The sequence below is a fragment of the Haplochromis burtoni genome, unplaced genomic scaffold, assembly GCF_018398535.1.
Source record: "Haplochromis burtoni strain Fernald_Lab_line unplaced genomic scaffold, NCSU_Asbu1 Contig_194, whole genome shotgun sequence".
Classification (NCBI taxonomy): domain Eukaryota; kingdom Metazoa; phylum Chordata; class Actinopteri; order Cichliformes; family Cichlidae; genus Haplochromis; species Haplochromis burtoni.
Genome location: NW_024582555.1, coordinates 100,809 through 128,491, shown reverse-complemented (window position 1 = coordinate 128,491; position 27,683 = coordinate 100,809). Strand labels below are relative to the sequence as shown.

The 27,683-nt window shown below is 39.9% G+C and overlaps 1 protein-coding gene and 1 non-coding gene across 3 annotated transcripts; both read right to left on the bottom strand.

Annotated features, from left to right (window-relative positions):
* Window positions 1–8,926: 8,926 nt before the first annotated feature.
* On the bottom strand, window positions 8,927–24,157 carry bod1l1 (biorientation of chromosomes in cell division 1-like 1). 2 transcript variants are annotated; one of them, XM_005935212.3, is made up of 30 exons: window positions 23,905–24,157; window positions 23,191–23,315; window positions 22,924–23,114; window positions 22,317–22,811; window positions 21,400–21,549; window positions 21,121–21,287; window positions 20,859–20,955; window positions 19,397–19,523; window positions 19,239–19,299; window positions 17,263–19,144; window positions 17,118–17,188; window positions 16,892–16,997; window positions 15,771–15,881; window positions 15,648–15,691; window positions 15,482–15,533; window positions 15,325–15,389; window positions 15,169–15,238; window positions 14,923–14,981; window positions 14,746–14,821; window positions 14,473–14,504; window positions 14,201–14,351; window positions 13,479–13,567; window positions 13,200–13,311; window positions 12,802–12,860; window positions 12,638–12,716; window positions 12,445–12,524; window positions 12,222–12,318; window positions 11,895–12,042; window positions 11,513–11,584; window positions 8,927–9,831 (listed from the first exon to the last, which is right to left on the bottom strand). In XM_005935212.3, exons 1-30 carry the CDS (start codon window positions 24,019–24,021, stop codon window positions 9,702–9,704), a joined length of 5,115 nt encoding a protein of 1,704 aa, XP_005935274.1. In that variant the 5' UTR covers window positions 24,022–24,157; the 3' UTR covers window positions 8,927–9,701. The 2 variants fall into 2 exon arrangements, with proteins under 2 accessions (XP_005935274.1, XP_014193236.1); XM_014337750.2 differs by having other exon boundaries at window positions 12,820–12,860.
* Window positions 24,158–24,749: 592 nt separating this feature from the next.
* Window positions 24,750–24,831, bottom strand: trnal-aag. The gene has a single exon. It is a non-coding gene; the product is annotated as a tRNA-Leu (tRNA).
* Between the last annotated feature and the right edge of the window lie 2,852 nt (window positions 24,832–27,683).

Below are 27,683 nucleotides of genomic sequence, written 5' to 3'. Positions count from 1 at the left end.
CTTAAAACTGAAAAAGAACTGAAAAACTCCCATCTATAGATACAGAAAATGATTTTTACTGTACTTTTTTTTAGCATGAACTGGGGTATTATGTGTAAAACTGTGAACAACGTTAGGCAAAATGTATTTTATTTACCAAAGCATATAGGAGGATTGTGAATTTCATAAGTGAAAAAAACAACAACTTTTGGCCATTTGCACTTAAAACAGGGGGAATAAGCCAAAAAACGAGGTACATGTACTCTGAGACAAAGATAAGAACAGTATGCTGCTTCTTTTCGTCCAGCCAGCAATTCAAAACTCAAAACTATTTAGTTTAAATCAGAAAGACAACCAATCATCGCATTTGAGAAGCTGAAACTTGTCAATTTTCTTGGTGTTTTGCTTTAATACTTAAATAATTAATAGATTTTTTAAAATTATGTTTTTGGATAACATGTGAAAAAAGATCAAACCAATTAAAAAAAAAATTCAATTTTGCATTTAAAAGACGTTTCACTCTTTGCCAACACCCCACGCTTTGTCTGTTCAGGGTCAACATTAACCTTAAAGGGCTGCTTTTGGCACATGATGGCCCCCTCTGCTGGTGAAAATAAGAAACTGCCTACCTTAGAAAATGCTAACGTTAAAAACATGAGATGACCATGCCTGGAAAAGGTATATTCAGTCTGTTTTTTTCTACATTGACACAGTTAATTAATGCAGCTCCCCTCCAGTGAAATTCCTGCTTTCTTTCCAGTACAGAAATAAACTTTCACAGCATATTAGGCAGTTAATTCACCATCACCATCCTGCCCGTTCTTTGAATTTAATCTCATGTTTTAAACAGAAATCCTGCACCATGCAGTAACATACCAGTTGCTGTGGTAACATCTCTGTTTCCCCTCCTCCGCAGGATGTGTTTATGACAGGTCTTGATTTTTTCTTTTTTTCCTCGTGCCCTGGTATGAAGGAGGAGGCTCACAGCACGCCATGCCCCCACGCCCCCTCCTTAAAGCTGCCAAATTGTGTTCAGATGGAGCAATACATGAGAGGGCACTGCCAAGAGTCATTTGCAGTAAATGCTCCCAAACACCTTCTAGATTTCCCACCAAATATCAGGTCCACCGTGATAGCATCCTTAATCAACCTCAACATTGGAAAGTGGTAGGAAAGGGACAGAGAGAGGGGGGTTACTGCCAGCTTTAAGTATGCTTTTAGTCCCCTAAGTTACAACTGAACCCACTTTCCCAAAGAAAAATTATCCTTGCATGCGATGGAGCACTAAATGGAAGAGCCCTGGGGACAGAACACTTAATACAGTAAATGGAACCAAGAGACAAGAAAAAAAAGTTCCTCCACCTCTTGGAAGCTGTTCAAAACTTCTAGGCTACAATACTGCAGACACCAGGGCAGAAGTGGGGGGATAGCCCGCTGTTACACTCCAATTAATGTGTGTAGATAGTGCAGACGTGATTTATAGTTTATTTTCAGCTCTGCTGTGCTGACAAACGAGCTCCCATCCACCCCTGGCATGCAACAGATAATGCATGCAGCTCAAGCACATCATGAAAGGCTTCTCAGGTTTGAAGGGCCTTTTCGCTGCCTCCTCAGGGCTCAGTGACCGTCTCTTTTCTCCTCTGCTCACGCCTAAATAAAGATGTCCTTCAAAGCTGTGGACCCCTTTCAGTGGTTTCCTGTCACATGCAAAATACCACTTTTGAACATACAAGTTGATGTAGTTATGAAAACGTCAAGGACCATTTAGAAATTCTTGAGATATTATGGGACTTTTTCTTTTTCAGACTGCAGCTGCACCTACCGGTTCACTTATACTTTGCATTTACCTCCTCTCTGGGTGCTGTTTACAACTTAGAGAACAAAAGCGTGATAGTTATTAACGCATATATGATATATGATATTATATTAAACTGTTCAAATGTCTGAAAAGCAGTTCACAACATAAAGACAATCAGTCACGAGGATGAATAACAGCAAAATGGAGGAACTCAAAACTTTGTGGACAAGATATTGTAGAAAGCATGCCATAGAAACAAAAAAAATGTGCACTGACGCCCCCCCCCTCTAGAATCAGCTTTTCTTTTATACAAGAACTTGAATGTAAGAAATTTAGCACTTCAATCTTTTTCACAATTTATTTAAAGCCCAGGAGATGGACTTATGAAGGCTTATGAAATGTTCCTGGCTAAAGAAGACAAAAAACATTAGACCCACTTTACTTGTTACCATGTAAAAGCCAAAATCATGGCATATCTCACAGCAGAAAACTGCGACAGGTTAATGTCTATAATTTAGAGCAGCAGGAACCCTGGTAAACTGGATTTTTTTTTCTGTTTTCTCATAATTTGGGGTAACACTATATAAAAGGTCTAGTTTTACTTACCTTTTAGCACAAGTATAATCCAAGGTAGCATTAGTTATTTCCACTAATTTAAGTAACTAAATTGATGCAGTTTTGCTGCTGGAATCATAAAATGTTCTCTGATATTGATGCTTAAATGTGTTTTCTGCCTTGAAAATGTCACATGGTAGCTTCTGAAATAAAAAGGTTATAAGGGGATCACAGGTATAAACAGCCAGAGCCAACCTATATGTACTTAGAGGGTTATTGTACAAAAAGCCGAGCTGATCCTGAGAGAGCAAGGTTGGAGGCACTGACTGATTTTCGCATGACAAAAACTGAATCTATTTTTCTTTAACTTCAGATCCACAGAGGAAATAGTTAATCACACACAGACCTTTAGTGTGGGAAGCAAATAGCACCAATGTGTGAAAGCAAAAAGAAATTTGCTCTATTTGAGATTGAATTTAAACCGATTACAATAGTTTTCTCAATTATATGGTGACTGTGTGCACGTGAAAGCATTAGCCTTGTTGCTTTAGAAATTATTGAATCATTAAATCAAACCATTGTTGGTAATTCTTTTTTTATCCACTCATTATGCAGCTCGTCATGATAGTTTTTGGATGACAGCACAAGCACGGTGGTGGTGTGGTTAGCACTGTCGCTTCACAGCAAAAAGGCTCCCTAGTGTAAGCCTGGCCTGGAGCCTTTCTAATCAAATAAGTACAATTTATTTATTAATTTTCACGACAACAACGAACAAATAAAAAGACACAAAAATAATATCTACTAGTTAAAGGCTAAATAAGTCTTGAGCTACAGGTTTTGGTCAGAAGAAATCAGTGACCTGGATGTTATAAAGGGGTACAAGAGTCCAGTAATGAAACCACTTGTTTCATCACGCGCAGCTCTGAAAGAGATGACCTGAAACTGTCTGAACTGTTGTGTGTGGCCTGTTCTCCCTGGCACTGCATGGGTTTCCAGTCCAAAGGCATGCATGTTAGGTTAACAGGTAATTCCATATTGTCCGTGCAGAAAGGTAAAGTGTGTGTATAACAATGCTAAAATGAGACTTGCAGTCTAAAGGGCTTTGGGGTGATATGAATGCAAATACATTACAGGAATGAGAGGTGCAATGCAAAGTTCTGAATGTGCAGAAAATATGTTGGAATCAAGCTCAGTTAATTGTGTGGCTTTTTTATGAGCTTTCTTGGTGGTCAAACAAATGTAGAATATCAACAAGATCATAGTTTAAAAGTTCTGCTTCGTAGCATCAGCAGAAATGTAATTTCTAATCTGATTAAACCAAACCCACACAGTGAGGGATGGAACTGCAGTAACTGTGGTAGGGGGAAAATAGTCAGAAAAACAGTTTTCACTGGAGGAAATTCCCGTGAATATTAGATAAAATGCTCGTTCAGGACTTGCCAAATTGTTGACGTCAAAGACAAAGCACGGGAGGAGAAGCTAACGTTTTATTAAAGGTGTGAATTCACATACTGATGATTTATTTTTTGCTGACACTTTATTTGTAAGACCGAGATTAGTAGAAACAGTTTGAATAAACAGTGCCCCTGATAAGTCCGGTAAAGCATTTACATACTGGAAACACGTATCAGCTACAATCTGATAAATAAAGTAGGCTACAACACATCCCCCGTCATTATTAATTAATCTGCTGAATATTCTTTCATACAATGCATAGTGGCTTTTCATGTTGCTTGACATACACTGTATTGCCAAAAGTATTCACTCACCCATCAAAACCATTGAATTCAGGTGTTCCAATCACTTCCATGGCCACCTAGGCATGCCAACTGCCTCTACAAACATTTGTGAAAGAATGGATTGCTCACAGAAGCGCCGTGAATTCCAGCGCAGTACCGTGATAGGTTGATACCTGTGCAACAAGTCCAGTCCTGAAATTTCCTCACTACTACCTCAACCCGACAGAACACCTCTGGGATAAATTAAAGCAGCAACTGCGAGGCCTTCTCGTCCAACATCAGTGTCTGACCTCACAAATGTGCTTCTGGAAGAATGGTCAACAATTCCCATAAACACACTCCTAAAACTTCTGTAAAGCCTTCCCAGACGAGCTGAAGCTGTCATAGCTGCAAAGGGTGGGCCGACATCATATTAAACTCTATGGATTCAGAATGGGATGTCACTCAAGTTCATACTTGTGCGCAGGAAGACGAATGAATACTTCTGACAATATAGAGTAGCGGCTTACCCAGCGGTTCAAAAACCTGAGCAGCTGGAATCAGGAAAAATAAACACAAGTTAGTAACTAGTTAATTTCCTCCCATCCGTACTCGCACACCTACTCTGCACATGGTCCAGGTGAGGCACAGCTTTGCCTGCTAACATCTTATAAACAAATATGATGTGCTTGTTCTATGTTATTTGGGGGAATTGTAATGCTTTAACATACACAGTGTAACAATGTAGCATCTTCTCTGAGGTTTTTCAGCTTGTAACAGAGTTTTTGTTTTCTTCTGCCAGCGCACAGGAGCAGTATGTTTTCAGCTGCCAGCAAGAAGAAAAAAAAATGCAAGGACTGGATTTCAGGAAACCAAAAAGAGAGATGGAGAATGGGCAAATTAAGAACCTATTAAATTATAGTGTAGATCCAGATACTGATAGGGCATAAACCTCAGAGTAGGACAAGCTCCCGAGTGCCTGAGTGACCTTCTTGTTTTCCTTTCTTAATGTACTCTGGAAGCAAACCCCAGTCATTACAGCACTGCAGAAAAAAAGACCTACAATCTATCTACTTGTCACAGTAAAGCTAAGCATCAGTTAGTTTAGTAAAAACGTGGTGTTTTTTTTAAACTTCACACAGTGCTGACATACTGCAAACAATCCTTTGGACCCCAAAATGTAGGAAAGAAAACAAAATATTAGTAACATTTCTGCACTCCGGTGTGTATTTGTTGCAGCTTCAGATGCCAAAACTGATCCAAATTTCTGCTCAGCCACAGGGGCAATTTAAATACTGCAAAAGCATTAAAAAAAAAAACCCATAAAGACTGTAAGCCACCACCCCTCCCTGCTGTCTGTCACAGACTATTTCTATGACTCTTGTATGAAACACTTCTGACATTAAACACCTGTTAACTTTTATGTCTTGTGAGAGGAGTGGCTGAATGGGAGAGCATTATATTCAGTGCCAGTCGGCCTGGCCTAATCCCCAGTAGAGGAAAGACCACTCCCAGTGCGGAGAGGCAGCAGTGGGAGTGAGTGAGCCCCCTTACCCCTGCCACAGCCTGAGAGGATCCCCTCTGCTCAAACCCAGTAGTTACTTCTATTCCATTTGACAGCTGTGTGAAACCGCCATCTTTCCACAGCTCTCTGCTCCACAAACTGAACAGCTACCCACCAGCAGGCACGCGTAGGGGGGAACGAAGGGAGACGTGAGGCTTTTTATGTTGTTGTTGTTGTCCTGGATCGAGTTTTCTGTTCTACCTGTCAGATTCAGATGCCAGCGCTGAGGTCAAGGTGGTGCAGCGTGTCCTGCCAGAGCCCAGAGGTCCTGTACCACCCAGTGTGAAAAATCCCAAACTGCTTTAAAGAAAGTCAAAAACACATTGTGCAACCTTTTTCCAGCACACCGAGCTTCATTCACAAAACCAGAAAACTGTTTTGGCTTTTTAACCTTTTGCAGGGTCAGTCTTCTCTGTGCATCACTAAAGTAGGTAAATCCCTTTTTGTTGTACTTCCTCATGCTTTACTCTACATTTTGGAGTAAATCTACACCTTACTCCTCCACCTTTATCCACAGCTTTGGACGCCTCATACACGATTAATATTGCAAACAATAATTGTGTCCACTGCTAATTTTACACACCGTCTCTCATAATTTTTAAATTAAGTTTTAATGCAAGATTTACTACTTGGTATTTCTGCTTTGTTTTTACTGTTATAGTAAAAGATGAGTACAGATCAGCACCAGTTCTAATATCACCCTTTTCAAAAACTATACAGTCATGGCCACTTTATTGGGTACATGTGTTAAGCTTTTTATTGCTGCAAAGATCTCATTAGCCAATCATGTGGCAGCGACTCAGTGCATTTAGCCAGGTAGACATGGTCAAGATGACCTGGTGAAGTTAAATGAGAAAGAAAGGCATTTTTTTCCATCACAACCATCTTTAGGGTTTTCAGAGAATGGTCCAAAAAAGAGAAACTATCTGGTGAGCAGCAGTTCTCTGGCTGAAAAAGTCTCACTGATGGCAGAGGTCAGAGGTGAATGGCTAGGCTGTTTTGAGCTGATAGGAAAACAATACTGACTCAAATAACCACTCTTTACAGCCAAGGTGCAGAAGAGCATGAATGCACAGCATGTCAAACCTTAAAGCAGATGGGCTACAGCAGCAGGAAACCACACCAGGTGCTGTCAGCTAAGAACACGAAACCGAGGCTACAGTTCACACGGGCTCACCAAAATTGGACAACAGTAATTGGAAAAATGTTGATTTTTTTTTTTTTTTTTGTTTAATTTCTGATGGGACATTCAGGTGGTAGAGTCAGAGTTTTCCATGGATCCATCCTGTCCTGTTCAGGCTGCCAGTGTAATGCTGTGGAAGATATTTTATAGTCAGAGTTTTAGTACCCAGTGGGCATTGTTTAAAGCCCAAAGACTACCTGAGCATTGTTGCTGACCGTGTCCACATGGTCTGATGTCTGCTTCCAGCAGGACAATGAGTCATGTCACAAAGCTCAAACTAGTTTCTTCACTGGACTTAGTCGGCCTCCCAAGTGACCAGATCTCAATCAAACGGAGCACCTTTGGGATGTGGTCGAACGAGAGATTCACATCACGGATGTGCAGCCGACAAATCTGCACAAACTGTGTGATGCTATCAAGTCAGCATGGATCAAAATCTGAGGAATGGCCAGTGAGTGTATATAGTAAAAATAAAATGGAGATTCACGTTAAATCTTAATTAATACAATACTTTATTTTTTAACCCTCTGTTATAACTAATTAATATAATTAATTTCTGTTTTTTTAACAGCTGGATGTTAAAAACTGGTTTGTGTGCGTTTGTCTTTTTTATCCAGTGATAAATTTAAGATAAAAAAAAAACTTTTAAAAATAAATTCATTTAACTACCCTCTATAGTAAAGAAAAAAAAAGAGAACAAATATACATTATTGAACTATTTGTTTTCAGGTTCATTTTTATTTTATGGTTTGTTTAATATTGTGTGTACCTGTCCCAACTAAGTCGCTTAATCTGGTACATATAAAGGGGAGCTTTTCTTCTATGTGATCAATATTTTGTGCATGGTCCTGGACAATAAATGATGAAACTAAAACTGACTAATTATACAATCTTTTGCAAAAGCGACTATTAGAAAAATGGGAATATCCGTTCTTACTTTTGATGTACGGTAACACATCATGTCAGTGGATTGCATATAAGAAAAGTGGAAACATGTCACACTTTCCTGATGACAGCAACATCTTAAATGTTTAATTATTTCAGATATCACACTGGCTGCCACCTCACAGTGGACCCGTAACAGGCGCCAACCATCTGCTGCAGTTATGGATTCATTTTGGAAAACATTACTTGCGATTATGAACCGAGACCCCTGTTCACCCAGGATGTGGAAAAGTACTGCAGGTACAGCACACTGAAAACATCTAAAAGCAGGTCAACATCGGCTCAGATTTATGCAGCAAGAGCTCAGTGAGTAGATCTAGACAATTAATTTCTATAAAAAAAAAAAAAATCTAAAAAAAAAAATCGAGGTCAGCTGAAAGTATTCCTCCCCTCTCATCCATAAAACCTGATGCTAATAAATCTGCCTCAAATATTTAGCTGATAGTCAGCAACTGCAAAGCAAATGCAAAAATTACTTTGGACTACAATGCAAGCGACTATAATAAAATGACATCTCAAGTTGCTCCAGCGGCATCGGAAAGTGAAAGGAGCGCTGTTTGTCTGCCAGACCTGGTGGCTAAATGAAAGCTGATCCAAACCTTTAAAGCAGAGTCGTTGGGCTAATATGTTAATGCTTGGATTGCAGCACCAGGAAATACCTGAGAGAGGTACACCTTTGGCCATCCACAGGAATGGGTGGAAAACTTCAACCTGAGAGCTCAGACTTTCTGTAACCTTCTTCTTCTTCTCTGTGTCTGTGCTTTGTGGATCACAAAGGTTCAGGTGCGGCGAATAGAGCCCCCTAACATGTTAATGATGGTGGAATATTTCACTCCGAGTTTGTCAGTTTTATCCCCCATTAGCAGGCAGGAATGTCCTCTCCTCTTCTCCGCTCTGAGGCGATTGGTTCTCGTCTTCGGCTATTTACACATCACAGACAGCACATCTATTTAGGAAACAGCAGAGATAACGTCCGAGACATAATATGGGTGAATCAATAAAAATCTGTATATTCTGCCGTGTGTAATCTTTTCATAAACACAGACTGCAGCGGCGTGGTTGAGTTTCCTTTTGCGGATATTTCTTCACTAAGCTTCAGTGAAACAATCAGGTGAGCATTTTTGGTTTTAATCAGCTCCGGTGTGGATCAGTTGCAAGCTTGAGAAGAAAAAGATTAGATCATATAACATTGATTTGTGGTGCTTTTAATGTAGCAAGGGAACAACAAATATGTTATTTGTGGGTTTTTTAATATATATTTAAAAAAGAAACTTGTTGAAATTCCGGCTTTACATTAATACATACTGATGGCTAACTGTGTAACAATAAAAATAACTAGATGATCTTCATTTAGTGAGTAAAAACCAGGAGTAAACTATGTAATGAAAGACTCTTCAAGTTTTGCCCTGTCTTTGAGGTCTTAAATCAATTTAAAATGTGGAATAAAAAAAACAAAAAAAACAAACCAAAATCCTTTCTTTAACTTCTGACTATTACATAAAAAAAAAAAAAAACTAGGAGTAAAACATCTTGTTTCATTCACAGAATGAAAATGCACTTATAAAATTCACAAATTGCTGATTTCTACGTACAAGTGTGTATATGAGACACAATCTGCAGACTTCACCCTCTTTATCACAAAGCACAACTTGGCTGCACATTAGGCTTCTGATTGGGCTGAAGTACTCACTGGGCATTACTGAATAAATGGTGAAATATGAAGACTGATCCAAACCATATGTGTGCAGAGCTGCAGAAGGTATTCTGGGGGATTCTTACACAGATCCTCAGGTTTACACTCAACCATCAGAGGAGAGTGTATAATACTATCCAGAGCTCTTCGATATCTGCAGCCAGCGAAGCAGAAACAGCTTTACGTGCCTGACTGCAGAGGCTCTTCAAATATGGAGTGTAAAAACAACACCGCTGGGGCAAACCGTTGTGCCGCTGTCAGGCATGCTAGCGTTTGGCTCTTTTGGAAGGGGGCTCCTCTGATTTCTGTCCTCCCCGCGTTCGCACAGCAGGAGGGCTGGTCTCTCGCTTACGGCCCCCTTTCGCTGCAGCTGCTGCCGCCTGGCCCCTCGTCCCGCTGCGGGAGGGAAACAAGGAGCAAGTGTCAATCCATTTGTTCAAGAGTCGTGTTCATGTTAAATATACGGTTATTTGGGGAAAGTAATGCAATAACTAATACGTGTAGAAACAGTGGAGCTTGTTCACATAATCTCTGGATTTGAAAAACGGTGCTGGAGACTGAGTTGAAAATAGAGGGGGAAAAAAAAAGCCAGCTAGAATTTAACAAAGAGGAAAGTATTGTTTCCTTAAAAAAAAAAAAAAGTATGGAGAATAAGTAGAGAGAGAGAGGGGGGTCTTCGTTCTGTATCCATAAACTCTAGAGTCTAGAAGTTTAAAATAGAAACAAGACTTGAAGTCCTTATTTTGGGGCCTACTAGATTAATTTTATTTTGAAGGAATCAAAAAAGTGTACAAGCTGTCACTAAAGTTAAACGCAGGCTGGTTTAGACACCATAGATGCTGAGAAACAGTTTTTAAATTATTGTCTTAAAACTAAATTTTGATAAAGTATTAAATGTACTACTTCGTAATAAAGAAAAATAAAAAAATATATATTCAACTGTTTTTTTCCACCAATGAGCGATTTTAGTTGTACAAAGTTTAAGTTTTATTTTAAATTCATAATCTAGAGATAAAATAGTTAGCTGATCTAAAAATTTAGTGATTAAAAAAAAATTTAAATAATTTTATTTTTCCACCAAAAACCCACATTTCTTACTCCTAATGTAGCTAATTTAGTTAAATGATTATTTGACCTTCTTCTTGTTTGTTTATGTTAGTGGTATTGGGACACCTTTGATTTATAAATTAAAAAATAAATAAATAGAAATCACACAAGGTGAAGCACTGCAAGCAAAAATGTGTTTTTCTTTGAATCTCTGGTCAGTTTTTGATATTTTTCGCTATGTTGTTTCCTTGGAAGTTAACGGTCAAAATACAGATTCTGTTGTGTCTGTTTGCCATTTCTACAAATCTAAGCATATTTCATTAAAAATGAGTCACACTTATAATTTGGTGACTATTTTTAACTAGTTGCCAAAATATCTAACGCTTTCAAGTAAATACTACTTTCCATTAAATAAGCGACGACTACGATACAAACATTTACCGAATTTTCCAATTTATAATCTGGATTTTTATTTGTTATTTATTTATTTATTTATTTATTTTTTACACAAAGGTCATCTTGGAACATTTTATTCCGCAAAACAAGAAAAAAAAAAAAATCAGACTTTTTGTGGCTGCTGATCCTACGTTTAGATTAAGAAGAGATTCAAAATCCCTGCCTTAAAAACCATCAACAACAATTTACAAAAAAAAAAAAAAGAAGAAGAATTTGCATCTGGTTTTATGCAGTTTCAGATTTCTATTCTGGAAAAGCACACGTTTACATAAATAATGGCTCATTTGCAAATTTAAACAAAAGATTTCAGCGCAACCGTTACACTATTTACATGAAGAGGCCAAATGACCCAAATTAGTATCATCATCATCATCATATTAATCAATTACATACTGAAGTCCTATTACCACTGTTTGATTTACCTTTCTTAAACACAACTCAGGTTCTACAGAAGACTTGTTTTTATTTTAGGAGCTAATAAGTGAAAAACATCTTGAAATTCCAGGAAATCTTTTGGCAAAATGTTTTCTTTCACAGAGCAGCGACTGAGCTTGCTCGTGCTGCTGAAGCTCACCGTGTGCCAGCTGCGGTCTCCTCTTTACCGTTCTGTCTGCTTGCCCGGGTGGATGGTTTACTTGGCTTGTTTCTGGGGAACAGTAAAAAGAAAAATACAAAACAACAGTTGTTGCTTTAGTACTAAATCGCCTTTGATTTTATTTAATATGATTTAACAGCGACGATGCCTTCGAGGTGCAAATATTCAGCTCCAAAACAATCAAACACTCATTCGTTAACACTGGAGAAACTTTGCAGTTTCACAGTTCAGGTGAATTTTATTGCTCAGCATTCAATAAAAAAATATGTTGTTTTAACCCATCTGCAGGTTTTTGGCAATTTCTCTGTTTTGGTGTTACTGGAAATCTGAAATTTGAACCATCAGATAACGTTTAAATTACCTTTCAGCTTCCCGGCGAGAAGCCAACCGTGTTGTGGCTCTAGTTGCAGTTTCTTTTTCTTCCTCTCCTTCTTTCTCACCTTCATCTTCCTCCTCTTCCTCCTCATTCTGCTCACTTTCCTTCTCCTCTGCTTTTTTGACCTTTTTATCTGAGGGAAAGATGACAAAGTGTTGCAGGAGTTATTGGTTAAATATATAAAAGGTCTGTCAGATGGAGCTATAGAATCACTGAAGCACTCATCCACAGCAAATAATCTTATATCCCACCATCGTGTTAGCTTCACATTGACTGCTACAGCCTGTTGACTCCATTTTAATCACATTTTACCTGAATCCTCTGTAGCTGCTGCCTTTGATGGCCGTCCCCTCCGACCAGTCCGCTTTGGAGTCATCTCTTGGTCCTCTTGCTGTTGCTCTTCCCCGCCCTTGGAAGAGTTTAAAAAGGTCAGTGAACATACACTGGGAATTGTGACTGAGGTAAAAAGTCCTTACACAAACATCAGCATCATTATAAAAAGTAAAGTATGCAGATACATCATTTTTAAACATACGTCTTGTGTCTTCTTCTCGCTGCAGCTCTGCTCTTTTACATCCTCGTGAACCTCTGACTGACTCGCAGAAGGGGAACAGCCTGAAAAAAAAAATAAACCTGAGATACAAAGACTGCAAACTCACAACTGAAGATGTTTTTAAAACACATGAATCACTGTGGTAATTACACAGCTAGCCTGAGTGCTGTCTCACCACTGTCTTTATCAGGCTGTCGCTCATTTTGTTCCTGTCCACTGTTGTCCTGCACCACCTCCTCCGGAGCTCGAGCTTCCTGCAGGACAAAACAAGAAGAAATTCAGATGGAGGGTGCTGAATGCATACTGGAAGGAGAGCAGTTACAGATAAAGAAATCTCACCTCCACACATTCACACACCTCCATTTCCTCCGATTCTTTGGTCTCCACTGTTTGTTCACCTGCAATGATGATTAATCAAAACATTAAATTTTTTTTAAGTATCTTAAAGCTCACTTATTTCCAGACTTTCTTTAAGCCACTAGTTTTCAAACCTTTCCTTCATGGCCCAATTCAGAAACCAGATAAGTTCACACCAAACATTTACTATCAATCATTCACAGTACAAAGTCAAGTTACATTTAAATGACTTAAAGTTCCTGTTTGTTTTTCCCTTGTCAAAAAAACCAAACAAGCTCATATTCATCAACACACTTGCATAATTTGAAAATTCTTAATATGAGAAGCTGTTGAGGTTTGGCCCACTTGTTATCGATATAACATTTAAAAACCAGACTCACTGGTGTCAGCAGGATCGCTGCATTTGGCACTTGCTGCTCCTTCGCCGTCCTCTGGAACAGACGGCAGCAGACTGACCTCACTTTTGATTGGTTCATTTTTCTCTTCAGTTCTCTAAGAATAGGAAAAAACAACAACAAAAGAAACACTTAATGTACTCACTCTTACAAGGATAAAACATCAACGTAAACCAACAATGTCACATGAGAAACAAAGGCAAAGAAGCTGTAACGACACGTGTTATTAAATATTACGGACATGCTGAGATTTTCTTAACACACCTCTTCCACTGCTTCCGTCTCTGCAACTTTCTCCGATGAGGTTTGTTCGGGACTTTCAACAACTTTATTTTCGTCTTCTTTCTGCTTATCTGAGGTTCAAAAAAAAAGATGTATTTTCTAAAAGAATTTTAAAAAAAAAGAGCAAAACTCAAAGAAAAAAAAACTAACAGCTTGTGTTTTACATTATTCTATACTCAGCAACCACTTTATAGTGCAAAAAACTACAATCTAGAGAAAAAACAAATCTTATACTTATTCAACATGTTGTTAAAGGGAACCTACTACGCTCATTTCCTATTAGGCTGCACATTTTTTATCACTGAACTCTTCTAAGTTAGATTGGCACAAATCACAGTACTGAATAAACATTATTTCTCTTATACTAGCAGCAGGCGCTCGGTTCATTTGCCTGAATCAAGTCATTTCACTTCTCCTGCCGCTCGCTTTTAAGCCTGTTTTCTTCTGCTCAGCAGGAAAAAGAATAACAGATCCCAGTACCCAAGAAGCTAAAGAAGCATTAATTATCTAATAACACAAATAATATATTAATTTAAAGAAGCAGATATAGCCCTCCATAAAGTGCATCAGCTTTTTTCGCCTGTGATCAGTTTGTGTGTCCAAAGCCAAATCCATTTCTACATAATACAACTGTTCTTCTTATTTTCAGGTCATTTCCTTTTCGCACATTAACAGTGAACACTAATTTAAAGTGAGCAGCATACCAGCTGCGGCTTCTTTGGGTGCTGATCGTCTCCGCCTGCGGCTCGGAGTCTCCTCCAACTTCTCCACTTGTGTTGGTTCGTCTTTCGTCTCCTCCTCTGTGGGTTTGGACGATCGTCCCCTGCGAGGGGTTTTTACCTCCACTGGCTTCTCCTGCTCAGCGTCCCGGAGATAAAAATAACAGCAAACGTGTATTTTTAAACACAAGCAGAGATTGTTTTTGTATTCTTAACAGTATTTGTGATAAAGGTGAAGTGAATGAAGCGTTATTTACCTCAGCAGGCAGCTGCTCATTCGCCTCCTCACCTGATGTGTTAAAGAAACAGAGTCAATGCATTAGTTAACTAGACTCTACCTGGTGAAGGACACTTTTCAGTGGTCATAACTGGTTAACATGTTGTTTACTGACTTTATTGGAAGGGTTGAGATGAAGCCATTGTCTTCAGCTAACCAATTAATAAAAATCATTTTTTACCAATCACCCTTTTGTCTTTTAATTTCTTTGTATTTTGAAATTAGGTGAAGAAATAAATCTCAGCTACCATACCAGACTCTTTCTCTGCTGCAGCTTTCTGATTGGACAGCTTTCGTTTCCGCCTTCCTCTTCCCTCCGTTTTCTCCTCCTACAGAACAGAAAAGTGTTTGCATGCAGACTATTGTTCTATATTTCTGCACATCCATTTGAATGAATTTAAAAAAAAAAAAAAAAACTTCTGAGAGTTACCTTTTCTGAGAGATCTGAGCCTTTCTCATCATCTTGGCTATCTGCGCTGGAGACATTACCTGGAAATTTCAAACAAGCAGGACCAGCTGAGACTAACTGTAAAAGGACCAGCTGACAAGTACCGAGCATGTAGAAACAAAATGTAATCCTCTTAAAAGCATTACTCTGGCAACATGTTTCAAACCAGATACAGCAGTGTAAACTCAACAAGTGTGAGTAATTTTCCAAAGGAGCCACTTGACTCACTGATTTGTTTGACTAGCTTAGACTCAGATTCTCTGGCCTCCTCAGTCTTGTCTGGGACACTGGTTTCCATCTAAACCAAACAGGAGAAACTGATCAGATTAAACAGTTAAGGATGAGTAACATGTAAGTGAGCAGGGGTAAAAGCTAAACACTTACAGTCTGTGGATCGCTTTTCTCTGCTGAGACATTTCCTTCCTCCACTGACTTACTCTTAGCTTCACCTAGTGGTGAAAACAAGAAGGTTAAAACGGCGGCCTTTGAAAGTGTTTTTATGAATTTATCTGAAATATTCACCATCTGCAGACAAACTTACTGTTAATTATGTCCGTCTTGGTCCCATCCTCGTCACCTGCCGCCTCCTCTGCCTGTTGTTGAAATAAGATGACTGAGTTTGAGTTGTAAAAAACATACAAATACAAACAAATGTATGAAAATAAACAGTTCTAATTTGTTTCAGGGTATTGTGGATCACTACTCACCTCGAGGTTTTCCTTTGTGACGACATCATCTGGCTCTGGTTGTTCTTTATGATGAGATGTAGTTATTTGTCAGTCAAACACACCATTGTATTTTTCTCTGCAGTAACTTATTTCAGCGCTCACCTTGTTCACCAGGAGTTTCAGTAAATTCTTCAGTGGTGTTGGGAACACCAGCCACCGTGTTTTCCTCTGTGCTTCCTGTGGGCTGTTCGGTTTCACACACAGCAACAGCAGCTGGAAAATGTATTATGTTAATATAAAGCTATGACACTGATGTAAAAGGAAATAAGTTACCGCTGTATTATCACGAGAAAAGAAAAAGATGTGAGGTCTGTGTTCAAACTGTTCACTCTCTCTCCCACTGAGACAGTGGGTATTTGCAAAATAATGGACTCAGTAGCTACTGAGGCATTTTGCACAACGTTTGGATGTAATGTTACTAATTTTACATGAACAAATAACAGAACCCTGGCCAGTGCATTTGGATAAACACATATGCAAACACGTGCAATTGCAAATACTTCAGCTGAACTCTATCCACCTACACGAGGATGAATGGGACTGTCACTACTAGTACCAACAGCAGTAACCATTACATTTGAACCCAAACATGATCTTTTTCTAACAATAGCCATATGATTTTTAAAGCCTTAACTTAAACAACTAATGTATTTACAATGAATAACTCCTTTAAAAATAAAATATTAAAAACAAATGATGTGGAAAAATCTGTAACATGTGTCACTGGAACTTTTTTGAATTTTTTTTCCAAACCACCAACTCCTCTAACCCCCAAAATGCAGATTTCGTGGAAAATATTGATTTTGTGTATATGAATGCCAATCAATACACATGAGAAAAGAAATGTGAAAAATCATGTTCGGGGACACTATTGATGCTATTCGGAAATCATCAAACAGTCTCTGACCTGCTGAGCTGCCAGGAGACTAATCACTAATCTTTCAAGTCATTCAAAACCATTAAAATAACAACTTAATGAATCGCTAAACAAGCAGCTAAATTATTAAATATGCTTCTGGTTTGGATTTCGGGGAGACATCTATACATTAAGTCCATCTCTAACGGATTTATTTTCTGACCATACACATACATCACCTCTGACGTACTCAGTGCACTACAAATGGCTCCCCGCTACACTGTGCACTACAGAGTGAGCGATTCAACAGCTGGAACTCAGCTATGCAGATCTGGATTTAATGAACATGACAGATCAGAAAGTATACCCTCTTCAGGTGGTACTGCTGGTTTCTCATCCGACTGCATTTCAGGAAATATTTCAGTATTTTCAGCTTCTTTTGAAGGAATTTCATCTGCAGTAGCTTCATCCTCCTATGATAGAGAAAACATCAGACAATAGAAACTCAGAAAATACCACTGACAAAATATTCAGATTAAGTATAAGTATAGTTAAACTACATATTTTTGATTTGTTGGAGCTGTGACATTTACCTTTAGAGCCAAAGTCTCAGAGGTTTCAACATCTGAAATGACCGTGTTTACCTCTGTGCTTTCTGACTCATCTGTAAAGAGACACATGTTTAGCTCTGGTTTATGCTTACTTGTTTTACAGTCAATAATACACAATGGCACAAACCTGCAATGTCTGATTTTACATCAGCAAGCTCATCGGGTTCTTGAGATGCAACTGGTGATGGCTCAGCAGCCGGGGACTCAGTTTCAGCAGCCGGGGACTCAGTTTCAGCAGCCGGGGACTCAGTTTCAGCAGCCGGGGACTCAGTTTCAGCAGCTGTGTGCACTTCCATAGGAGGAAGCTGCTCCTCTTCAGCTGTAGTTGTCTCCATTGGTTGTGGGGCGGGCGGATTGACCGCCGACTCTTCTCTTGCTTCTTGGCACAGTAAGCTGGTGGACACTGTGCTGTCGGGATCCATGGAGAGCAGAGTCAGAGCTGCCTCTTTCATCTTCATATCAGCATCCTGAAGCTCCATCTCGGATGTCACATCCTCTTGGGTGTTCTCAGGTGGAAGTCTCGCCTCTGCTGACGTGCAGACGTCCATAAGAGTCAGCAGGGCGTCGGCCTCTGCAGGCACAGCTGGCATCTCGCACAGGCGTGACTCCGTCTCTCCCTCGGGCGGCTCGGGGGTGATGTCGCTCAAGGCGTCACAGGTATCGTCTGAGAACAACGTGGTGACGGTGGTGGTGACGGGATCGGAGTCTGTGCTTGTGTCTTGGAGAAGAGGTCGTTTCTTTGGTGGATCATCCGTCTCAAGACTCAGAGAGGAAACCGAAGGGGATTTATCCAACTTTTCCAGTTTCTCCTCTCTTGGTGCTTTCTCTTCTTGACTCTCATCTTTCTTTTCTGAAACTTTATCCTTCTTCTCCAGCTTTTTCTTTGCACTTTTACTGTCAGATCTCTCCTGTGAAGATTCTTCAGAGACTTTGCTCTGGTCTTTTGCATTTCCCTCTTTCTTCTTCTCTTTTGTTGCTTCAGGTTTGCTGACGCATGAAATTCCTGCACTTTTGACATCCGGACTGTGAACTCTCTTCTCCGTCTTTGGCAGCACTGGAGTCTTTGCCTCCTCTTTGGATTTTGATTTTGATTTTTCTAAAATTCTTCCTTTTTCTGATGATTTGACCCTTTTTGGATCTTTGTCACTTTCCGAGCTTGACCTGTGTAATTTCTGTCCATCTTGATCTGCTTTTGTTTTTTCCTTCTCGCTGTCTTTACTGTCAGTTTTAGATTTGAGTTTATCTCCAGGCCTGTCCTCACTGTGGCTCTTTGGCTTTTTCATGACGTCCTTGGAGTGTTTATCTTTCTTCTTGCTGCTGTTTGACTCAGGCTCCATGTCGGATCGATCCTCAGAGGAACCTGCAGAATCAGGGCGAAGCAGCTGCTTGAAATCACTTTTAACCGAGGTTTTCTCTCCTTTGGCCTTTTCCTTTTCTTTGATCTTATCTTTGTCCTTATTCTTGTCCTTCTCCGTTTTGATAGCCTCCACAGATGAAGTCTTCACCTTCTTTGGATCTTTAGAACCTCCGTCTTCAGAAACATTTTCAGACACCTTGCCTTCTTTTGTACTTCCTGTGATCTTCTTCTCACTTTTGATCTTGGGCTTCTTCTCAGCTTTCTCTTCAGAGGATACTTTAACAGCACTGCCTTCCTTCTGCTGAGATTCATCCGCCTGATGTTCAGATTTTTTCTCCTGCTTCTGTTTGAGCTTGGCACGTTCATCGGACAAGCTGCGTTCTTTCTCTTTGCGTTCTTTGGAGTGAAGCTCTTTGTGAGACAGACGGTCAAATTTTCCAACCGATCGTTGTCTGAGAGCCTCTTGGGAGCCTAGCTCCAGCTCCAAGATGAAGGAGTGTGTCCTTCCTTTGTCAGCTATCTTCTTTGCATCGCTGGAATCTTCTGAGATGCTGCCGCTTGTCCCTCTGTATCGCTCATCAGAATATGAAGGTTCGGACAGATTTTTCATCAGCTTATGTTGTGGTGTCTTTGAGGTGGTAGATTTCACTTCCTATTTTCAAAAATAAATGAAAAACACAGAGTTACAACTCATGATGAAAACCTGATGCCTGAAATCTGTTTCATCAACGTTAGCTTTTACATACCGTTTTCTTTACAGCGTCTCTCGTGTCTCCTTTCTTTTTGCCTGAAACATCTCCCTCTTTCCTTAAAAAGTAAAATTAATATGTTCATTTTTACGGTGTATATTAAGAAAAAAAAAATAAGCATCTACTGTACAAATTGTGTCCAAGCCTTTACACACCTTGAGTCTAGTTTTCTCTTCCTGTTGAGAGCCATTTTTTTCTCCAGAACTTTCCTCTCTTTGCGGGCTTCTTTGGCTCCGGGGCCTTCCAGGGCAACGGAGTCACTGCTCTTTTGTTTTTTGTTATCTGTGGAAGACATTGAGCCTTTTACGTCATGCAGATGTTACAAGTACACAAAGTTATTTCCAGGAGAAAATAAAGGACAAATATGCAACCTGGCCAAGGGAATACAATTTACGGAGTTTGTGATGTGAAGTTTGAACTAAATATGAGTATAAATTTTCTATTTTTGGACAACATCCAGACAACTCGACTGAAAGAAAAAAAAACGAAAAAAAAAACAAAAACCATGTGATCATCCCAAATAGATCAAAGGAAAACACAAAATTTGTAGGCACAAACAACTCTTTATTAAACTAATCTTTTAGGGGGGGGGGGGTTGTGCTGTAAAAATGTAGCACATCCCAAGTGTTATGTACACACAAAATGGTTTTCTCAGGACTCCATGCTGTCCTATAAATAGTTAAGTAGACCCTGTCATTCAGTAGCTTGTAGAACCACCTTTAGCAGCAATAAGTTGATATTCTAATTTTTGGAAGACTTTATCAGTCTCACATTTATCAATTTTATTTATATAGCACTTTATACTGTACGGTAGAGACCCTACTGTATTATTCTAGAGGAATGCTGTCTCACTGTTCTCTGCAGCATTGCTTCAGTTCATTGCGGTTTGCAGGCATTCATTTATGCCCAGATCTCTTAAGATCCCGCCACAGTCTTCCAGTGAGGCTCAAGTTTGCACTTTGACATTGCAACCTTGATTCTTTTCTAGTCATTCTTTTTTAGATTTGCTGCGGTGATTAGGATCATTGTCCTGTTGCATGAAATAGTGTCAGCTAAGTTTCAGCTGTCGGACAGATGGCCTAAAATTTTAAATCTTGAACACTTTGGTATACAGAGGAGTTCATGCTGAACTCAATGACTGCAAGGCAGCCCAAATCGTCACCTCTCCATCACCTTGTTTGACAGCTAATATGATGCATTTAGTTTTTGCAGGAATGGCACAATGCATTAGGGCTGAACACCTCCACCTCAGTCTTGTGGTTTAGGGGCAAGAGGCTTTCTCTTGAAAACCGTTCCTTCACAAGAGCCAAACTTGTGCAGCCTTTTTCTAAATGCACTGTCATTAATTTTAATGTTTAACATGCTAATTGAGGCCCGAAGAGTCTAGTTTTTGCATTTCCTCTGAACTTTGACCGCAGGGTGAAATTCTGGCACTGGCATTGAATCCTCCAGGCCAGCAATTTGGTAAGTCCTCTGCTATTTTATATGTGGGTGGACTCTTTGCAGTCCCGTGAAAGCATGGGGCAGGGAGTATATAACTAAACTAAAACAGTGGAATACACAAGATGAGGAAAATGAAGAAACACTGAAGGCCACAAGTGTGTATGACATAAAAACCTTGCTCTTCAGCCTGTGCTGCTTTCTGTTTGCGCTTCTCTTCCATTCGCTCTCTGTTCTGTTGTCTCTTGAGCAGCCGTTCTTCTTTGTCCTTCGCCTGGAAGGACCCCAGTTTGTTAAATAAATGTACTTAAAAGACAGCAGATGACACCATAAGACATAATGTGTTCAGTCTATAACCGTCCATTGATCTAAGCTTTTCATTTAACTAGAAAAAGTTTTAAATCTCTGCACGTAACATGTTAACATTTAAATAGCTCACAGCAGAACGACGACGTTCCTCCACAGTGATCTCATCATCTGAGTCGCTATAGTAACGGGAGTAGAGGAAGGGCTTGTGAACATAGGCCTTGCGGCGAGGTTTACGCTCTTTGTCTTCATCTCCTGTGTCTCCAGTGCTGTGTTTTTTTTCTTCCCTCTCACCTTCATCTGGGAGAAAAAGAAGCAAGTACATACAGAAAAAATATTTTAAAATATTTTCAAAGTTCTCCAACTAATGGTGATGTTATTCAAAAATAGAAAGCCTGCTGCCGGCAGAGACCATCAGGTGGAAGCTCGCCCTCTTCAGAAGAATCAGACAGCTGCTGCTCATCTTCACTTTCCCCCTCGAATGAGGACAGGTCGCTGGTGTGGACAGAGCTCACTGTGATGTCACTCAGGCCTTCCAGGTCAGAGTCCTCCAAAGAATACTCTGCAGGAAAAAGGTACTTAGAGATTTTAAACTTCTTTTAAGTGTAAGTGTAAGATAAGATAAGGTAACGAAGTGAAAACCTGAATATCTTTTAAATTCTTCACTTGTCCAAATAAGCACAGAATCATGGCATCATCACATTTTTGTTGTGTAAAGTAAATTTGCATTAAAGCCATGTCCACCATAAGAAAATGCATATAAATCCCTTCCCTGTGACAAATGTACAAAGTAATGTGAAGTAGGGAATGTAAATGCTGTATAGACAATCATACGATACAATAATTATGGTCTTAAAACTGTTTATTAATACTCACAACTGTATATCTATAATCTGCTATAGATTTTCATATTTATAACCATACATATAACCTGTTCATAGCTTGTACATTCACTTCAGTTATAGCCTGTACATACTTATAGTCCTCTGTCAGTGCGCCCCAGGGTGGCTGTGGCTACAATGTAGCTGCCATCACCAGTGTGTGAATGTATGGGTGGATGACTGGATGTGTGAAGCGCTTTGGGGTCCTTAGGGACTAGTAAAAGCGCTATACAAATACAGGCCATTTACCATTTATAGTTATAGTATATTCATAACACATCATATTATTGCTAAAGCACTTTCTGGATGGATGCAAACTGCATTTTGTTGCCTTGTACTTGTGACGTGTGCAATGACAATAAAGTTGAATTCTATTCTGTTCTATTCAATTCTATTCTATTCTAATGCTAAATAAATATAAAAACAAACAAAGGATGCTGCAGCTCACCTTCTTTTATCCTCTCTCTGGCCTTCTGTTTAGCCTTGCTTGTAGATTTCAGTAGATCATCATCCTGTTTTTCTTCTGAGGGTTTTCCACTGACTTTGCTTGTTGTTTTATCCTTCTCATCCTCTGTCTGCTCCTGAGCCACGGACTCCTCATCTTCCATTTTCACATCCTCCTTTAACGGCTCTTTTCCCAGTTCCACCTCTTCCTGTGTTTCCTCTGTCTTTACCTCTAATGCCTGAACCTCAGCTGACAGTTTTGCTTCCTCTTCTTCTTCCAGTGGCTTTACCACTTGGTGACTGTCACCTTCCGCAACAATACTCATGTCCTGCTCGCTATCCTCCACCATCACCTGCATGAAGTCATCTGCCGATTGGCTTTTACGTGCTTTTTCGGGTGCCGAGCTGGCTCTGACGCTAGCTTCTTGGTTTAGAGAAGTTATAGTGTCCAGGATGGACATGGCGTCGCTGGCAGTGGTAGTTGGAGTCGATGTTGAGGCTGTAAACATGAAATGACACTTGTTCAAATATTAAAATATTTGAGAGTAATCAAAGATATAAATCCACACGTGACATTTGCAAGCTGATAAAAATCATAAAATGTTGTGTACCCTGCTCAGGAATGCTGCTGTCTGGTTTGACCTCTGTTGAAAGCAGAGGGGCTGGTGGCTCCTCAGAGCAGCTGCCAGGGGACAGAAATTCACGGACAACCCTCTCCACCTGCGGCCTAAAGATATGGTTGATTTTAGGATCCACCACCTGGGCCACAATCCTGTCCACTCCCTGCTCCAGCATCCCAGATCTAAGAGACACAGATTGCGGTAAGTTTAGTTAATGTCGACAAGCCAGAACGAGAAGGAATACTATGTCTCACTTACTGCAGGACAAGCTGTCTGATGTTGTTTCTCAGTTGGTTTTTGTTCAAATGAGGGCTCCATGTGTGATTGGAGAGGTGATTGGAGACAAAGTTGTCCACTCGTTGTTTCAGATTCAAGTAGGCTGGCTGTAAAAGATTTGAATGTTTCCATTACAAATATCACACAAAGGAGAACATCACTGCAAATGGACATTACATGCTGAAATGAGACTTCAGACCTGACTAAAAACAGTTGAAATTGATAGGTTTTTAGGAATGGCTTGGAGATGAACAAAAAAAGCAGGAGTCCTGAGCTGGAGGTGGCAGAACCGTAGATGGGAGTGACAAGGACGGACAAGCAGAAATGAGTATATTAGAGAGATATTTCAGGTTGAGTGTATTGGAGAGAAAGTTACAGAGATGGTTTGGACATGCACAGAGGGATAGTGGATACACTGGACAAAGGATGTTGAATTTTTAACTGCCAGGCAGGGGGGGGAAAGGAGAAACCACAGAGAAGTTTAATGGATGTAGCGAAAGTGGACATACAGTAGTACACACATTTAGTAGCCTCAATTAAAAGGTAGCTTCTGTAGCCAAGCTGAGACCCCAGTGTCAAAACAGCTTCAACAAAAATACAGATAACGCACAACAGATAGTCCCCTAAACTGAATTTTACACTCATTAAGTAAAACACCGTCAAATAATGTGTTATGAGCATGCTTTTAGTGCTTACCTTTGTGTCAACGTCTGCCAAACAGTCCCTCCGGAACTGATCAAAGAGTCCCTGGGTTTTTAAATGATTTACGATCATTGAGACCAGCTGCGGATCTCCCGGTGGTAAACCAGCCATGTCTCAATTTAGTTGGCTTAGAATTTGGTGACTAAAAGCGATAAGGCTGTCAATACATCAGGTAAATTCCGATCACAGAGCACCAGCCTTCTGTTTATGGTTTGTGAAGTTCGAAGCAAGGGTGACCCGGAAACACCGCCTGTCCTGTCAAAAGAAAACCTTAGCCGCTTCAGTTGAACCGGAAGAGTTATGAAAGCATTCTTCAATATCAAAATAAAAGCGCTACGGTTAAAAAAAAATAGACATTAGGCGAATTAGTTATTATTTTAGCCAGGTTTAAAATCTCGAGTTCTCAGTTTTTCATGAACCTTGTAATATTTAGCGGGGCATACAGCTACTGAAATGTATTGAGCTAACTCTTGGTTATCTGACATGTTTTGTGCATCTCTGCCGATATAACTAGGCACTGAACACTTTGTGTGGCACTGTCTAGCGGTTTGAAACTGCAAGGTGTATTCAAACCCAGACGTTTTGCAGGTTATATGTGTAATTTGTGATTCCGAGTGACAAATATAGCAACGAAACTGATGGTTTCCAAACATAATAATTTCTGCGGTAACGGTTAACTATCAGTGAGATTATTTTGTGTTACTTTTAATTAACATTTGCAGTTTAAGTTAGAGCGCTCATTTTACAAAATTTGACACACGAGAGAAAAAAAATTAAAGTCCAGCTGTTATTGCGGACTGTTCTTTCGAAGTGAGAGAATTGTGTGAGAGCAAAAGTATTGGCAGCGGTGGGATTCGAACCCACGCCCCCGAAGAGACTGGAGCCTTAATCCAGCGCCTTAGACCGCTCGGCCACGCTACCGTGTGAATTTAGGTCTTGAAATTAGCATATAGCTACGACAATACTACTGGAATTAACTATTTTTAACCATTTCAAATTCAAATTCAAATTCAAATTTTATTTGTCACGTACACAGTCATACACAGTACGATATGTAGTGAAATGCTTGGACAACTGCTCGTGACCTAAAGAAAACAAAAAAGGAAAGGCTATGAATAAGATAGGAAATAAATATGAAAAATTAAAAAGGGTAAATTTAACTAGGAAGGAATAAAATATAAATTAAGGTTAAAAATGAAATAACTGTACAACACAAATTAGAATGAAGGGTAAATTTAACTGGGAAAGAATAAGATAAAATATATAAATTAAAGTTGAAAATAAAATAACTGTACAACAAAATACACAATATAGAACTATATAAGAATGTATGAAGAAATCTAAATATAAATAAATATATACACAATAACAGCAGCTGTACAAGTATTAACCGGAAATGAAGAATATAGTGACCAGTGTTGTGCAAAAACAAAGTCCAGAAAGTCCAGTGTGTGTGTAAGAACCATGTGTGTGGGTCAGTACTGTGTGGTGGTGTGATTGAGAGACCGTATCGCCTGCGGGAAGAAGCTCCTCCTCAGTCTCTCTGTGTTGGTCTTCAGGGAGCGGAATCGCTTTCCTGACCTCAGCAGAGAGAACAGTCTGTTGTTGGGATGGCTGAGGTCCTTCACGATCTTCCTGGCCTTGGTCCAGCACCGCCTGCTGTAGATTGAGTGCAGGTCAGGGAGCTCGGAGCGGATGGTGCGCTCAGCTGACCGCACAACCCTCTGTAGAGCTCGTCTGTCCTGCATGGTGCTGTTCCCGAACCAGGTTAAGATGTTTCCCGCCAGGATGCTCTCTATGGTGCACGAGTAAAAGTTCCTGAGCACCTTGGAGGGCAGTTGGAAGTCTCTCAAGCGTCTGAGGTGGTAGAGACGCTGTCGGGCCTTTTTCACCACGGTGTTGATGTGACAGGACCATGACAGGTCCTGCGTGATGTGAACTCCGAGGCATTTTTTTCTTCTGCCGTTTCATTCTTCTTAGGACAGGCTGGAATACTCCTTTTAGGATTTTAACCATTTTTGTATATTATATTGGTACTGATAGCTACCTCATCTTCTGCAATTTGGTAATGCACTTGAACATTTTACAGGGAAAAGGAAAAATCAGATATGTTAAGTGTTTTCTCCAACTCATTTCATTTTTTAAACATAAGTTGATGCCTGCAAAACATTCAAAAGGAGCTGGGGCAGAGGCAAAATAACCCTTTAAACCAGGGGTCCCCAATACCAGTCCATGAGGTCCGGTGTCCCTGCTGGTTTTAGATCTCACCCTGGGTCAACACACCTGAATCACATAATTAGTTTATTACCAGGCCTCTGGAGAACTTCAAGAGATGTTAAGGTAATTTATCCATTTAAATCAGCTGTGATGGATCAAGGACACATTTAAAACCTGCAGGGACATCGGCCCTCGTGTACTTGGATTGGGGACCCCTGCTTTAAATGTAGTAACAAGTAACAATCTGTAACATTCTCAATTAGCAAGTTAATTTAAAACAGGTGTGGGTATCAAAATTGGGTATTAAATGGGTATGCACCAGAAGTTCAGCCTTTATGAGAAAAGATGGGTTGTGTTTCACCACTGTGATGTTGTGAGAAAATAAATCAATCTTTCACCATAAAAACAATGTTTCTTAGTGCAAGATAACATTGTGTGGGAGACCTGAGAAATCATTGGGCGTAAAGGCCAAGGGAAGAAACTCCTGCTGAATGTGTGTGATTTTCAAAAGGTTTGAAGGTATTGCATTCAAAATCATCATGCTACTCTGACTGACATAGCCAAGTGGGCTCAGAAGTACTTCAGAAAATCAGTGTCACTGAACACAATCTGCTGTTATATCAAGCTCATCTGAGATGGAACGAGTGACAATGGAAATGTGTTTTGTGGTCAAATAACTCCACGCTGGGGGGAGGATTAGCGTCGAATTCTACATTCCAAAGATGGAAAAAAAAAAAAGGTTGGATGGTATGGTTTGTGCAACACTGCCCATGGCATGGGGGGGGTGGTTGAAGGCGTAATTGATGCAGACTTCATAGGACTTCTAGAGGGACATATGCTTCCATTAAGACAATCTCTTTCCAGGAACTCCATGTGTATTTCAGGAGAATATCAGTCTGACTTCATAAACAGTCTGTGTGCTTGACTGGCCTGTCTGCAGTCCAGAGCCGTCTCCCACTGAAATTGTCTGGTGCATCATTAAAGAAAATCAGATAGCCGACCACAGGCTGTTACTTACTTACAGCAGGAATTGCAAAGATTCTGTGTGTAAAATTGCAACAATTTCTTCAGTTCCAGAAGATTGGTGTGTAATTAAAAGAAAATGTGATGCGACCCAGTGGTAAAGTTCCCTCTGTCCCAACATTTTCGGAGTGTGTTGCATCAAGGATCAGCTACCCTGCCATGAACTGTAAACTTTCCAGTGAAGCTGAATCTTGGACACGATTAAGTGTTCCAACAGAACAGTGAACCCAAACACATATCAAAGCTGGTTTTGAACATATAAAACAAGTCAACTTGAAGCTCCTGGAATAGCCTTCCCCACCTCAACCCTATTGAAAATTTGTGGATTACGCTTTTTAAAAAAAACAAAAAACAAAACCCACACAGGTCTGTACCAGGACACCAACACATTTAACCCTGGAGAACCCATGGGGTCAAATTTGACCCCATGGTTTCTCTAGTAAACCAATGGGGTCGGCTCTGACCCCATGGGTTCTCCAGGGTTAAATGAACTCTACTCATAATCCTGCCAAGACTGTTCAAATATCCAGCCA

What these genes read in the sequence shown, in the direction of transcription:
- bod1l1 (XM_005935212.3), bottom strand. Translation starts at nt 24,021, where the DNA reads ATGGCTGGTTTACCACCGGGAGATCCGCAGCTGGTCTCAATGATCGTA. An exon ending in ATCAGACAGCTTGTCCTGCA is followed by an intron (nt 23,115 to 23,190) that starts GTAAGTGAGACA and finishes TGTGTCTCTTAG; the next exon opens with ATCTGGGATGCTGGAGCAGG. An exon ending in AGAAAAGCGATCCACAGACT is followed by an intron (nt 15,239 to 15,324) that starts GTAAGTGTTTAG and finishes TGTTTGGTTTAG; the next exon opens with ATGGAAACCAGTGTCCCAGA.